The sequence below is a fragment of the Aspergillus tanneri genome (assembly GCF_003426965.1).
Source record: "Aspergillus tanneri strain NIH1004 chromosome Unknown AapTan_7_pilon_pilon_pilon, whole genome shotgun sequence".
Lineage (NCBI taxonomy): Eukaryota > Fungi > Ascomycota > Eurotiomycetes > Eurotiales > Aspergillaceae > Aspergillus > Aspergillus tanneri.
Window position 1 is genome coordinate 65816 of NW_022984634.1, and position 15226 is coordinate 81041.

The window sequence follows — 15226 nt, forward strand, 5'->3', positions numbered from 1 at the left end:
ATGCGGTATTCTCTAAGACGGGTTAACAGAATTCTCGGTGTCTTAGTTAACTTGGGAGCCAGCACGCTGCACGCGTCGAGGGCCATAGTGCTCCTTTCAGCGGGTTACTATTAGGATAAGCAATTAGAACTGTTATGCGTGGGGGTTAGTAACAAGCTAAATAGGGCACTACAGTGCGAAAGGGAGTGTCTATATAGGAGAGAAGATAGGACCATGTATATTGCAGAACTAATCGCTGGCCTTTAAAAGTTCAGGCCCGCGGGTGCGAATATAAACACTTCGCATCTGACTAAGCATCTTAGCTAAGGATCTAGCTATCGCACTTCCGAGCGCTCCTAACACTTTTTTACCACTCTTTTTAATACTAACCTTGCGCACAGCAGTAAAATCAACCTGTAACTAGTTAGCAACCAGTTATTAACCAGTGGGCGACTATTTATATACCTCGCCATTCTTCATCGGCAAGGGCAGGAGCCCCTCGGGGTCAAGAGGGCTGGCTGGAGGGGGGGTCGATAACTTGGATAATCATACTAATTACAGCTGGTTAGCAACAGTAAGTACTAGTAGGCAGCTAGTCACATACAGAGTTCGAGCCTGAGTGGTGGGCTTTTTGTTTACATTTGTACTGATAGTAGACTAGTTAGTAACTAGTTATATACTAGTAGGAAACTAGTTATATACCTAAAATTCTTATTATCGGCATTGCGATTGTTGACCCTATTAGGGTACAAAGACGAATAAAAGCCTGTAGCAAGTCAGCCACTAGTCCGAAGCAAGTAGGAAACAAGTAGATAACCGGTCAGGAACTAGTACGGTTTGCAGCCATGATATCGGTATTAGGGACTTTGCCGTTCTTGCCCGGAGTAATATTTAGGTAAGGGTGGGCGCGCATAACATGCTTACGCAGGTTGTTGGTAGAGGAGGAGGGGCTCTAACTAGTTAGCGACAAGACAGATACTAGTAGTTGACTAGTTAGAATAGTACATTGGTATGGCCGCAAAAGGCCACACGGCAATAAATCTTCCCCAGGGAGGATCGTAACTTGTGCATTCTAATTAGTAGTGAACTAGTTAGCAACCAGTCGGTAACTAGTACACAACTAGTCCATAACTTATATAATCCTAGAGCGGCAAGCAAACAGTGTACACAGTTCGGCCAGGCCCGGCAGAAAAAGCTGCCGGGCCCATTAGTGTAGTTTTGATCACATGACCCACAAACTTTGTTCGCGAGGCACAATTCTCTGAATTCAAGGGGCTCAGGCGAGCTGACTATCTAGATGGGTGACTAAGTGAGGCCACGTGACCATACCGAATATGGTAGGTCCCTAACACCCCCTTGGCCGAAGCGTGCTCACCCAGCACCATTACGTACAGAATCGCGTGTAAAGCAAAAAGCCAAAAGCCAAAAACTAAGCTAAACCTATATTATCGAGAAAAGCCGTGAATCCTTCGGATCGAAGCAATTTAGTAAGACCGTCCACAGCGTTTTCCTTACTAGGGCATAGCCAAATATTAATAATACGGTCCGCCGCGAGCTCGCGCGTATAATAATACCGAATATTAATATGCTTAGAGCGCTTGGTGGTGACCGTTGAACTGATAAGATCCTTGCAACCTTTATTATCAACGTGGAATGTAATAAGGTCTAAAGGCGCAGAGTAGATCTCCATCTCGTTAAGTAGGCGATAAAGCTATTAAGTTTCCTGAACTGCATCCGACGCCGCCATATATTCTGCCTTATTGGATGATAAGGCAATGGATGTTTGTTTGGCAGATCGCTATAATATTAGGGCACCGGCTAAAAATACGATATAGCCTGATACTAACCAATAATTATAATGAGGACCTCCCCAGTCCGAATCAGTATAAACCAGTGGTTGCGGTAGGGGTCCATTTAACATGCAAAAGGTAATACCCTGTGTACAAGATCCTTTCAAATATCGAATTAAGTGTTTGGCCGCTCCGAATGCCTTTCTGGTAGGGGCCTTGTTAAATTGCGCTAGCAAGCTCGCGATACACGCAATATCTGGACGGGTTCTTGAGGCAAGCTATTAAAAACTACCCGTGAGTCGATTATATTCCTCGTTAACAGTGGGATCGGGGTCGTTATTAATAACTAAACCCGGATCTACAGGTAAAGAGACTGGATAGGCATCTGCGAGCCCTGCCGAAGCAACGAGATTATTAATATAAGATGTCTGCATAAGCTTAATCTAACTATTAGATTAAGTAATCTCCATGCCGAGGAAATGCTTGAGGTGAGCTGTTTTTAATCGCGAATTTTTTATTACATTGCGCTTAGGAGCTATTCTATGTCTGCTTTAAGCGCTGTAATAATAGCAAAATCATCTACATAAGCAGTCACATAGAGATTTTTGCGAGATTGGTAAATCCATAGGCCTGGGTCGTAGTCGCTTGTTTTAAAGTCCAAAGCTTTAAAATTACTACAGAGACGGTCGTACTATATACGTGCAGAAGGCGCGAGACTATACAGGGCATTATTTAGCTTGCAAACCATGGTGTCAGGATTACCTTTTAAAAGCCGGTTGGTTGGCGCATATATATTAGCATATTAACTTTGCTATTAAAAAATGCCTGCACCGCGTCCGCCTAAGTAATATACTATTTGCGATAAGCTGCAACTGCGAATAGGATATTAATTATTTGGGGATAAACCACTGGCGAATATGTCTCCCCAAAATAAGGATCTTGTTTAACCAAGTTACCATGTATAACCCAACGTGCCTTGTATTTAAAGGTGCTGTTATTAAGGTCCTTAACACTAAAAACCCAACGACCAGGGATAGGCTTTAAGCCCTTAGGCATAGATTGCTTATTAATCAAGTCCCATGCCTTAATTTTGTCGAGACGGGAAGCTTTAAGCTCGCAAGCTGCTAACTATCTATCTTTATCAGGTGATTTTATTGCTTCCTGCCAAGTATTCGGAATCGGAGGTCGATTTGCCTCAGCAGTGGAAGTAGGCGAAGTAGGGGTAAATCCTGCGAATAGAGCAAAGCCTTTAGCAGGTCGAACCCAGTCAGATTGTCTGTTATCCTCCGCGGGAGAATCCCCCATGAGATGCAGTGCTTCCTGCGCGAGATATTCAGGGTCCGGAGGTACAGTAGAATTAATCGGTTTTTCCATAGGCTGTTCCCTCTAAGCCTGTTTGTTAAATAAAACATGGCCAGTCCGAATAACCTTGTTTGTCTCTTTAATGTAGACCTTATAATTGGTTGAAGAATTGCTGCTGATGTAGATACCTGGAGCACCACAGCAAAATCTTGTTAAATCTTGATGTCCTGGGTCGTTATAATACCAAACACAACAACAAAGGGACGAATGTGAGCAATCTGCGGATCTTGTTAAAAAAAGAATGCGTATACATCTGCAGGGAATATCTGGATTGTAATACCCCCCCTGAACTAAGTAATCTGGTACAGCGTAGTAGACATAGGGAATTTTTTAATATAGACTGGTGTTGCATGCTCCTGCCAGAGCTAATATAGTAATCAGAATATGCAGAATCGCGGTAACTTATAATAATCCGGTTGTTTTGTCTATTCTGCTATGAAATAGGGATTAGTTGTTTTATCTTCGCATATTTTTATTCGCCATTTTGTTATTTCCTTAGTACAAATTGTTATCGCAATGCACGAAGCAGGGGTTAAAAGCCTTGGTTTTTATTGCTAAGCCATTGTAGATGTTAATGACAGCTTTTATTTTAAGAAATATAATCCACGATACCGGTTGCGTCGTCTGTTATAGTATATAATAGCGGAACCCGTACAGAAGCAGGGTGTTAAGCTGCTTATAGCGTTAGACAGAGTATTGCCTCCACCCGCAATATTAATAAAAATGTTGAAGAGGTCTCGTGGTGTTTTGCCAATATAAATAGGCTGCGTTGTTCGCCGCTGCAATATCGCAAAAGGGCCGAGATTGGGGATGGAACCTTAATCTCTGCCAGGGTACAGATAATCGCAAAATATTAGGGTAATTTAGGTGCGCTAATCATCGATGCCATTAGATTATAGTAGCCACCTGAGGATTGGGTGCTTTAAAGGCTATAGCTGTAAGAGCTAATTCCTTTAAATAAGATGTCTTGTATATTACACTGTTAATCTTATAACAGTTTGTTGTCGAAGGGACTGCAGTGATAGTCAAGCTGTTTTTATTAGTAAAAATAATATTGGTGTACGCGTCCTCTGGGATTAATAGTTTAAAACCTGCCTTTAGAAGCTGCGCGTAACTCAATAAATTCGCTAATAAACCAGGTACGTGGCGCACCTCTGGTATATTAAGGGTAATATTATTTAACATTATTCGGGCCGTTCCCTCAGCAAGGGGAGGCTTTTGTCCACCTAAGGATCCGCTAATATTAGGCATACCAGTCGGTAGAATTTCGTACGTTGAAAAGATGTCTTGTTAGGGGTTATATAGTACAAAAAGCGCATGTATCCACATACTATTTAGGTGGTTGTTGCATGCTTAATTCCGTAATATAATTCGCAGATGCCAAGGGCTTCGGTGCAGGTGGTGCATATGCAGGATCACCTTTAGTAGCCCTATACTTATTAATTCGCTTGAGAAACGCTGGTGTTGCTCTATTAAAGAGAATTGCCTCGGGATTCTGATACCAGCATATCCTTGTGAGAGAATATTATCTGTAATAACTGCAAGATAATTTTGCATTTTTAGAAGAGGTAGAGTCCGACTTGTTATCTGGCTTCTTTTTGGTGCTATTAGATTGTTGGTTTAATCCAGAAGTCTTTAAACAGCGTGTATTAGATTGTTGCAATTTTAACTGTTGTCTAATCTTAACTAGATTGGTATTCTTAATCAGTTGATTTCCTGCCCCTGAGGCAAGGAATGGATCAAGCTTATTCGTTATAAAATTCGATTGCTAATTGCGTAGGCGAATATAGTAGATATTATAAAATATGTTATCCACAGTCACATGGAGGTGTTTCGCGCGTGCCTGGAGTGTTAAAAGCTTGCTCTTGTACACCAAATAATCGCTATTATATAATTCGATATTAATGATTTCTCGCACTAGGTTATAGCGCTCCTGGGCCTTCGTCTGACCTATTGCCTTATAGATTCGTATATATAATGCAGCTGCCTTCGAGATATCTATCTTACCTAGGCGATCCTGCACTTCTCGCGATATTAACTGGTAGATTTGGATAGCCAAAGCTTTATTCTTTATCTGCCAAATTGCTAAATTGAGCTTCTCACTGTCTAGTGGATTAAGCTTCTTGTTAATCAAGATCGACTCCGCGTTTATAATACGGGCGTCTTTAAATAGATCCTCTTTCCAATCCGCAAAATTGGAAATCTTTAAAGATTATAGTTTATATTAAAGCTTTCGACCAACATCCTTCCGCATGGTGCTAACTGCTTGTATTATACTCGCACGGCCGGCGTCATCCTCGCGTGGTGACGGCAGATCTGTTAATGTGGGCTTCGGATTTGGAGTAGGCGTACTTAAAAGGGGCGATTAACTGCGTTAAATTAGCTCTATTATTTACTGCATTTAAGTTTGCATTTGACTCTGCAATTGCGTTTGTTAATTCTGCAGTTGCGCTTGGAGATCCCTAAATTAATCCCTTGACACGTATTCCATGCGATATCCTCTTCCTCCTCCGACGCAGTATCTCGTGGTAGTGGTCTTTATCGCAGGAGAGGATGGCCAGGGTACAGTATGGAGATTATCCCTAGCAGGCGCTTTTCCCTTCTTCGGGCCATTTTATTGAAATATTATCAATTCCTCGAGAGGCAATTGAATAGACAAAACAGGTGGTTTAAAACCACGTAATATCAGCTCTAAAAGGAAGATATAGAGGGTCTCATAACCTGTTCGCGAGGCACAATTCTCTGAATTCAAGGGGCTCAGGCGAGCTGACTATCTAGATGGGTGACTAAGTGAGGCCACGTGACCATACCGAATATGGTAGGTCCCTAACAAACTTGACCAGGCCCGAAATTACCACAAGAAATCTGAATACCTTTATATTACTCACCACCACCGCTACAACCACCACAATGCCTTGTACACTTGCTGAAATAGTAAGAAAGCGATATTTTAATGCTAATTTAATAATTTTGGATATTATATTAGATGGATTCTGATTTGTTGAGCCAAAATGCTAATAAAAAGTTTGTTAGGACGCCTACAAAGCCTACCTTACTGGAGTCGAAAACCGTTCCCTCACCCTCCCAGTGATTACAAAAGTATAAAGTGCTTGAAAAGTGATAGCGAAGTGCATACTAAGTGCTTAGAACAGGATAACACTAACATTGTAATCCATGTTGATAAGCTGTTTTGTCGTGTCCAATATTGCCGCTGCCCTTGTGTAAGTGCTATCTAAGCGCTTGATTTACTTTAGAAATTAAGTACTAACTAAATGCTTAGAAAGCATTTCCAGGCACTAACGACCTGCGCTACCACATAAAATCTGCCTATGGAATTGATATTCGCCCCGCCACCACTGGACGCCCCTCTTCCTGTGTTGTTAAGGAAGCTATACATAAGTATTTCTACAGTACTTTTTAAATATTTTCTAAGCGCTTATCCTCTACAGGTTTCTACGAGGCGGTTGTGAATGGTATGGAGGTCCTAGAGGATCCGCCTTTACCGAACCGCAGCACCCCTATCCCGGAACCCCTTCTGCAACTTCCCCTGACGCGCACTAAAAATGTAGGTACTTATAAGCACTTAATATATGTTTAATAAGTGTTTAGAGAGCACTTTACTAATTATGTAGCCCTCATCTAAGAAGATAAAAGAAATGTTAGCTGAAATAGGTGTTAATACATGCCCCTGTCTGTCCTGTAAGGCTGCAGGCAAGAAGGCAAGTGGTAAGTACCTTCCAAGTGCTAATATAATTTTTAGCTTGCTGCAAGGACCGTACCATCTGTGATCACTTTAGCTTTTTTAACTGCAGTGAGATTGATGGGGATAATAAAGATAATGGTGAAAAGGAGGATACGTCTATTTAAAAGGTTTTTAAGTGCTTTTTAGGCGCCTTTTAAGTATTAAATTTAATACTCGGAATAGAATTATAGCTTTTCTGTCCATTTGTAAAGCACTATTAACGTCCCTGAAGTACTGTAAAATTAATTAATATATGTTTTAGAAAACATAGCACTTTCTAAGTGCTTTTAGAATGCGTTTAAAGTACTTTATATATTAATATTAAGGAAGTCTCTATATTAATGTTAAAATATATATTATAACTTCTACAAGAACATATTCTAAGCACTATAATAATAATTTCTATATATTTTAACAGAACTTATTAACTGTAAATATTTTAAAGCCATAATATTATTTCTATTTATAAGTTAAAGCGGTGTACATTAATATCCTGTAATCTACCAGATTTAACCATATTATTAAATAGTCGGCGAGACCTGGTTTCCTCCTTAAGTTTTTTAATTTCTACCCTCTTTTTCCGCAACTCTAGCTCTTTATCTTGAATCTTAAGCTTTTTATTTCGAATCTCAAGCTCTTTATCTTGAATCTTAAGCTTTTTATTTCGAATCTCAAGCTCTTTATCTCGATTTTCAATCTCAAGATTAGCTGAGGCGACTCTTCTAAGTGACGAAGTGCTAGAAAGCCAAAGCTAGTTAATAAATATTTAAATAATATAGTGTAAGCACTTTAAAAGTACTTGTTAAATATTTTAAAAGCACTTACCTGCTGCGTGTACTTCCCCTTCGACCGCGAGCTGATGGTGACCTTGATACTGAGCGTGACTGTCTAGGAGTTAATAATAGATTTGTCTCTGGTATTACAGGACTTTTAAGTCTCCCTGTGGCTTCGTCGGAATTTAATAACTCGTAGTAGCGGCGCTTTCGATTATCTAGTATTAATTTAGTATTATAAAAGTGCTTAATATATATATATTTAAGTAGCACTTACACTCTCTTGCAAGATGCTGCTTATATCCAGTCTGAAAATTACTTATGCGTTGAGAATAATAGATCCTAGACTATTTACAAGCCTGATATTGTTGCATATCCACCTTATCTTAAAGCCAGGCACTACTATTATTTCAGCATTTAATATACAAGCATTTATAAAGTGCTTCCTAAGAGCTATTAAACTGCTTACCTTTTTACTGCAGGAAGTAAATGCTGTTGTCGGCCCATAGTATAAGATTTGTTATGTGTCTGCTCTGCAGTATTAGTAGAGAGCCGAATCTTATCCTAATATTTATTAGGAATCAGTGAACATGCTTTACATAACCCAGATGTAATAACTAGGTTATGTTTCTGTTTAGCCCAGTTAACAATCTTCTCATCCTTATATTCTAGGAATATTAGTATTATATAAGTACCTTTATAATGCTTTATAAGTATATACCTTGTATTAAATCAAGTAGTTTGAAATATTCTTCTTCAGTCTTATAATTAAGAAGGCTTGCCATTCTTTCACGTAGCAATTAAGAGCTAGGATGAGTTCCAACTGCCTTTTTAATGTTGCGATAAAAATAAACTCGGTAAAATATAAGAATACTGCGAAGATAAGTCTCTTTGCTAAGAGCTGGATTTAGCTTTTAAAGGTATTTTGCAAGACCTGTTAAATTAGATATAAACATTTATAAAGCACTTAAAAAATACTATAAAAGCACTAAGTTAATACTTACCTTCTTTTTGTTTACCATCCATATCCATAACCATTGACCGAAATCCTGAGTGATAAAGATAGTTAAATTTAATTAAATCTCCAGTTTTTTCCTGTATTAGAGTAAATACTCTCTTAAAAAGTCTATAATACCCAAGTGGATTCTCTTGAGACGTATAGACGCGGAGAAGTGTTATGACTATAAATATAAGCACTTATATAATACTATTAAAGCCCTTACAAAGCACTTACTTTTACCATGTTCTGGAATAAATGCAGAGAATATAATCTTATTTAAATCCTTTTACTGAACACGCTTGTATAATATATCCACTTTAAAAAATGTAAAGCTTTGCAATAGCTTTATCTGTTTAGTTATGCTGTATATTAGTATAATTCCTTTAGGATCTTGGTATATACCCTAAATATACTCCTAAAGTACATATTTAGCACCTTTTAAACACTAAGATTGTATATATATAGTTCTTACCTTAATTTCAGGATTTGTTTCCATTTCCACAAAAACCCCATTATAATGTTGGCCAGCTGGGTAGTGAATAAGTTTTTATCTTTAAATAATAGCTGATAATGCATTAAGATTATTTAAGCTTTTATAAATGTTGCCTAAGGTATAAGTATTATTTATGCGGCAGAATTCTGCACATGCAGGAGACTTTAAAAAGCCAGCTAGAATAATATATTAGTATTGTATAAGTATTTAAAAATTATTTATAAAGTACTTACATCTTGTAATATCTAGGGTTATGGTTTTAGCAATAACTTCACCTAAAATATAATTAATTCGCTCTGGGATCTTAGTCTGTGGGGGTGGAGGATGGGTATGAATCCCTTAAGAAAGAAATAAATAAAAATAAGAGGTAGATAGATCTACCGGAACAAGAAGGTAGAATTAAACCTCACAGTTTATTTTCTTAAGATTCCCACTTCCTCCTGGGTGGTTAATTCCTATAAAAAGGTAAGCACTAACTAAATACATATAATATACTATTTAAGTACTTACCACATTTCTTCTTTTGTGACTTCTGCTGCAAAATAACTAAGCAAGAGTCCGATGGCGGATTTATTCTTTGATAAAATAAATCCCTGAGTAACTTAATATCTAAATTAGATTGTTTAAGGTTCTCAGTAAAATAGCGCTGTGGATTAATTAATTAATATTAACATGCAATGTATGGTGTAAATTTGGTACAAATATCCTTAGTACTTAATTAGTATCTACAAAGCACTTATTTAATACTAAAACAATACTTACAGGATCCTTATAATACAAAAAGACTGGTGTGCAGGATGGAAGTGATTAAAGGCAGGCCTTATAAGTTTAAAAGTGTTTTTAAATAGCATGATAAAAGCTATAATAAGTATTAATAAAGTGCTACTAAAGTGCTTATTAATATATACCTAAATATTGCCTGTCTTTTATAGTCCCTATTTACTACCTGTTGCGCTGGAAACATTATATCACAAATACTATTATTAAATAAGGAATATACAAGACTCTGCAACTCAGGCTTTAAATATTGGCAGACTTTTACTCCTGTACAATGAAGTTTAATCTTTAAAACCTGGGTTTTAAGAAAGCTGCAGTGGATCTTTTTACGAAAGATCTGGTGTTTTGAATATTGGATCTAAAGTGCTTGGTTAGTACTTAATAAGTGTTTTAATAGTACTATACTTACATTATCAAGAATTTCCCGAGCATTTTCTGGTGGATTGGTCTGATTTTGGTAATCAATCACATAACAGTAACCAGAAGGGCTTGTACAAGGGTAATCTGGTAAGCATTTAGTATAGGTGAACTCTGTTGCAGCTAGAGCTCCTTCGTGAAATGATGTAAGCCGAGTAGGAACGACAGCCTAGAAAAAATATATAATTAATATAAAGTATTTAATAGGCAGTTACTAAGCACTACTTAAGCACTTTTAGCATACATTATTACTTTCGGTTAACGAGACTTCAGACTCAGGTAAATATGGAGAGGCCATGTTATGATGCTTTGTGTTACAAAGTGCTTAAAAAGTACTTTTGTTGTTAGTAGCCAACCACAGAATAAAAAAAAGTAAGAAACATTGATTTCATGGGGAATACTAGTGGTTTTAAAGGGCCTGGTTGCAATTGTGGGTCATGTGACCGAAAAAGCGCTAATGGGCCTGGCAGATTTTTCTGCCGGGCCTGGCCGAACTGTGTCCTGAAGCGAAGCGAACATGTCCATCCTTCACATCTGTCTAATATGCATGGTATTCGGGCTAGCTAGTAACTAATTAGCTCCTAACTAGTTACCAACTAGTTAAAGATTCTTCTCATAGTATTATAACCAGCCATCTCGCAGCACCGTAAAAACGTCGAAAATGAGGGGAGGGGAAAGGGTTCCAGAGAGTTGTAATGTATTAAAAGAGAGAGGTGGCGTTAGCTGGAGCAAAACTCCCGTCAGCTAGTAAAATCATGTGATATCGCCTAATTGGGCCTAGGCACCTGACGCCAAGTCCGACCCACCTGGTCGCGACCTGTAGACACGAAGATATCCCATTTCCCGTCCCATTTCCTAATTAGGTTTAGTATATTTTTAAAGTAGCAGTTTTTAGTAGTAACTATACAGTATATACAGTAATTATTGATCACGTGATTTAGTATGGGAAGTTCCCATCTAATCCCAAGGGAATTTCCCAAATTCCCATTCCCTTCCTATTAGTAAGTGTGATCCCATTTCTTACCCTAATTCCCATCCAGAAAGAACGGGGAATCCCAGTGGGAATCTCTTGGCATTCCCTTCCCATTCCCATTCCCATAAAATCTTAGAAAATCGTCCCGTTTTTATGGGACGGGAATCCCATCCCGATTTCCCATGGGAATTTCCCTTCCCAACGGTCAGCCTAGATGATATCGACATCTCTAAGGCACCCACTGGGAATCGAACCCAGTCCCTCTAGAGGAGGGTAGTAGTGTTTTACCACTAGGCTACCAGTATTTATATTTACTGATAATTTCTTGGCACTACAGTTAAAAACTTTGATTATAACAAAACTGTCAAATAATATGGCCGTTGGTGGACCAGAATCATGTGACTGGATCGGGGTAAAACCCCCGTGGAGCACACAACAAAATAATCAATCAAGAATAACCAAGAAGGATAATCAACATAATCAAGTAGAGCCCAACCAGCTCAATTCATTCAAATAAGACCTTTTTACCAATCGTACTCTATTTCCTCTTCGGGACTAGCCGTATATCTGACACATATTGAACTAAGCTTTATTAGGGATTCACCGGAAGAAGTATATTCCGGGTACAATTTAATACTTGTACTATATTGTAAAATACAAAGACGTCATATATGATAAATACAGCCCTGTACAGGCGAACCGTGGGTGATAGGCTGGATCAAGCATCTGCCAATCACCGGAGACTTCACGGCAGCCAACGTAATCATAGTTTGGGGCAACTAAGGTCAACTGTTTACCTTCTTCCTCTCAGCGATTCCTCCTTGTGTATATCTAGTCATTAGATAGCAAGGCATTTCGCCCCTTTACATTGGGCGTCAATTATAGAGTAACCCGAGGTGGCAAGAATAGCCCAAAAGAAAAATATCATGTTCTATACAGTGTGCTAAATTCTTATTGTTGTCAAGCCCTACTAGCTGAGAATCCACTGCGCTTAGATGTGCAACAGATAGCAATCGGATAAGTATAGGGAAAGCCTAATATATGGAAGGAGAAAATACATATCAAGGCAATAATATAGTAAGAGTATTAAGAATTAATCCAAATCCAACTAACGTGAAGCCCCAAAGACTAGTTCCTTTACCTTAAGGTGACACGTGTAGACCAACCGAGTTATTGCACTATTGCACCCAAGACTTATTTAGGTGGGAATCTAAAATCAGCTACAAACTTCAAGCATAGCATATCGTCCTCGTTAACGGTAAAGCCCATTGCGTCGATGTTATATCTTGCCTTTACTATTGTTACCAAAAGCCATCTTCTGTAGTTAAATATGCCGTTACATACCAACGGAATTTCTCTGGGCAGATGCACGGTATGAGTGACTTCATAGGACCCTGGCTTGACTGGGCATTGAATGGTGGTGTTGTAATCCCTGAAAGCTTCACAAACGTCGAAAGTCTTCTTCAAGATCTTGATACGACCAAGCTTTACGGCCACGTCAGCGTATGCACCTTCTTCAATAATGTCGTTGACAGTCCCAGTAATTTTTACTTCGCAAGGTTTGCCGCTAAACTTGTTAGCTATAGACATAAAGAGGATGGGAAATAGGAGGATAAAGTGTAATACGCAGAAGGTGGATCAGGGTTAAGTGATATTCTTTCAATTTGAAGGACATCGTCCGGTGTGCCGCAGTCGGTATAGCTCCAAGAATTACTGACGTGAAAATAGGGGGGAGTGATTGGAAATTGAAGGGCTATGCTTAGAGCAAAAAGGGTAAAGAAAAGGAAAGAAGAGTACATTATTGCCGAGCAAAAAGTATATAGTAAACAAAATTAGGTATGTGAATTTAAGGCAGTACTAGATTTTAAGGAGATTACCTTGCTACTTATAGTTCTAACTAGATTGCTTTAAGTTACGTCATTATGCGCAAAATTGTCTTGCCGCTAGTTTCCTGTAACCAGGCGCTTCCCTTAAAGCTCTAGTCGGAAGCGGTTAAATTATGGCTGTTAACAGAATCTGGTTAAGAACTTAAATTATATTATTTTATTTCTTGATCGATGACTTTCCTTCCAACCGAGAATTATCGTAGTTATCCGGTTGCGGAAATGACGTAGTGATAAATCCGAACACTCCGGAGCTGCATGTAGGCTGCAAAATGTAACATTCACCATGGATACCATGCTTGATAAGGTTTTTGGATAACCACTTAAAGCCAAATTTGAGTATTATAACCAATAGCTAATCGCGCACCAGCTGCAGTAGAGAGCGGAACGCGTAATTTATATGCAGTAAAGGACTTAGGACTGAAGATTAGCTAAGGCGCAGCGGGTAAATTGCATGATATCTAGTAACTATAGTAACAGACAATGTTGGATTAAAAAACTAATAGTCCAGTTTTGGTAAGTTCTGTTACTGTTACTGTATTTAGGTATCCTGGCCTCCAAACAGATAAAATATAACTATTGATCTTACGGCTAAAGTGATCAACCATGAATTTTATCTAGTGACCGCTCGAGAATCCTACTAGGTCAGGTCGCGTTAAATCAAGAGCTAATTTTTATAACAGCTACCTGTTATTAGACCTCGCCAAAACACGGGCTGGTCCCAAAATCCGCTGAGAAAATAAATAATGGTAATTTATGTTGGAAATCAGGATGCCTGAGGCACCTTCGTATATCCTAGTCCCGCAGCGATCTGATATATCACATTCAGGGGCTAAGGGACACGTAGACATAAGGAAGCGTTTGTCTACGCTCTCTCTCGTAGATAGATGAAGATACTCACCAAGCGATACTAGATCGCACGATAGTTTCAATATACTATCCAGTCACCGCTATCCTAGCACCTCACAACATAGCTTCTTCCCCGAAGATTTTCAACACTTTATACAATATTGCATGAGTTCGCTTAGCGAATTTATACTTTAATATATCTAGTAGGCCTCTTAATTGGTTCTAGTTCCCTGCAGAACTTTATAACTTAAGGTGCTGTGGCTGACTGAGCACCTTACAATCGCTGTGATTTTGAATGGAACAGTGGACGCGGGGTGGATGGCTGGAATGTAACACTGAATGCAGGGCCTACAGCTGAACTGTCCTCTTACCACAAGTAATAAATTGTCTGCTCTAATAAGCATTTCCCTCCCAGAATAGCCGACTTTGTTAATCTGCCTCCTAATAATTCACTTTCGCAGCAGGTAAGGTTGCCTTTTGGAAAATTTTACGGCCGAACGACATCTGGTGTGTTATAGTTGTAGAAACTCAAATTCTTTTTTAGTGTGGAGTTCAACTCTTAATGCAGCCGGAAATTAAACCTATCAGCAGGTCTCATATATTCCCAGTAGAAGACAAATTTCACTACTTTCCAGTTAATCCTTCAACTTACAAATTTCAGACCTGCCGAAGTAAAACCTGACTGACTACTCTCCCTTCTCTGGATTCATTCGTCTTCGACAAGGCCAGGCGCGAGGTTGAATTGGTCGACGCACGGGCCGCCCTCCGTCCACGCAACAGAATGCAAGTCACCGCATTGATCGTGTTGATCTGGAGCTGGTACTCCGCTTCGAGGGTGGCACCCGTCATGATCAGCAGAGTGTCAATCACACGCCCTCCAGCGTCTGTAGGCATCTTCCGTCGCTAGCATCCCAAGTCAAGGCGGTCTGGTCCGACAAGGCGGAGGCGAGGAGCTTGACATTATAGGAGACAACCGACAGCGCCACATCTCTATAACCCTCTAGCATCTGTAAGCATGAGCTCCTATTCTCTTCCATAGTTGGTTTTCCAATTATCTAAATGGTTTCTGTGGTTCAAATTCAATCCTTGTTATGCTGCTTATTGGACTAAATATTAATCCTAAATCATATACTTGAGGCGGTTGATTCTCAATCACCGTTTTATAACATAGGCTCATCAAGATACAAA

At 39.1% G+C, this 15226-nt stretch overlaps 3 protein-coding genes across 3 annotated transcripts; 1 reads left to right on the forward strand and 2 right to left on the reverse strand.

The window, feature by feature from the left end:
* Positions 1-6041: 6041 nt before the first annotated feature.
* ATNIH1004_006645 (uncharacterized protein) lies at positions 6042-6998 on the forward strand (the record flags this gene model as incomplete). Its single annotated transcript, XM_033571272.1, has 7 exons — positions 6042-6065; positions 6165-6230; positions 6284-6352; positions 6412-6541; positions 6581-6696; positions 6764-6857; positions 6892-6998. 7 exons carry the CDS (start codon positions 6042-6044, stop codon positions 6996-6998), a joined length of 606 nt encoding a protein of 201 aa, XP_033424587.1.
* A 5587-nt stretch (positions 6999-12585) lies between these two features.
* NPC2_2 (Phosphatidylglycerol/phosphatidylinositol transfer protein) lies at positions 12586-12896 on the reverse strand (the record flags this gene model as incomplete). The annotated part of the gene is made up of 2 exons (XM_033571273.1): positions 12586-12591; positions 12651-12896. 2 exons carry the CDS (start codon positions 12894-12896, stop codon positions 12586-12588), a joined length of 252 nt encoding a protein of 83 aa, XP_033424588.1.
* Positions 12897-14659: 1763 nt separating this feature from the next.
* Positions 14660-14932, reverse strand: ATNIH1004_006647 (uncharacterized protein; the record flags this gene model as incomplete). Its single annotated transcript, XM_033571274.1, has 2 exons — positions 14660-14662; positions 14726-14932. 2 exons carry the CDS (start codon positions 14930-14932, stop codon positions 14660-14662), a joined length of 210 nt encoding a protein of 69 aa, XP_033424589.1.
* Positions 14933-15226: the final 294 nt, after the last annotated feature.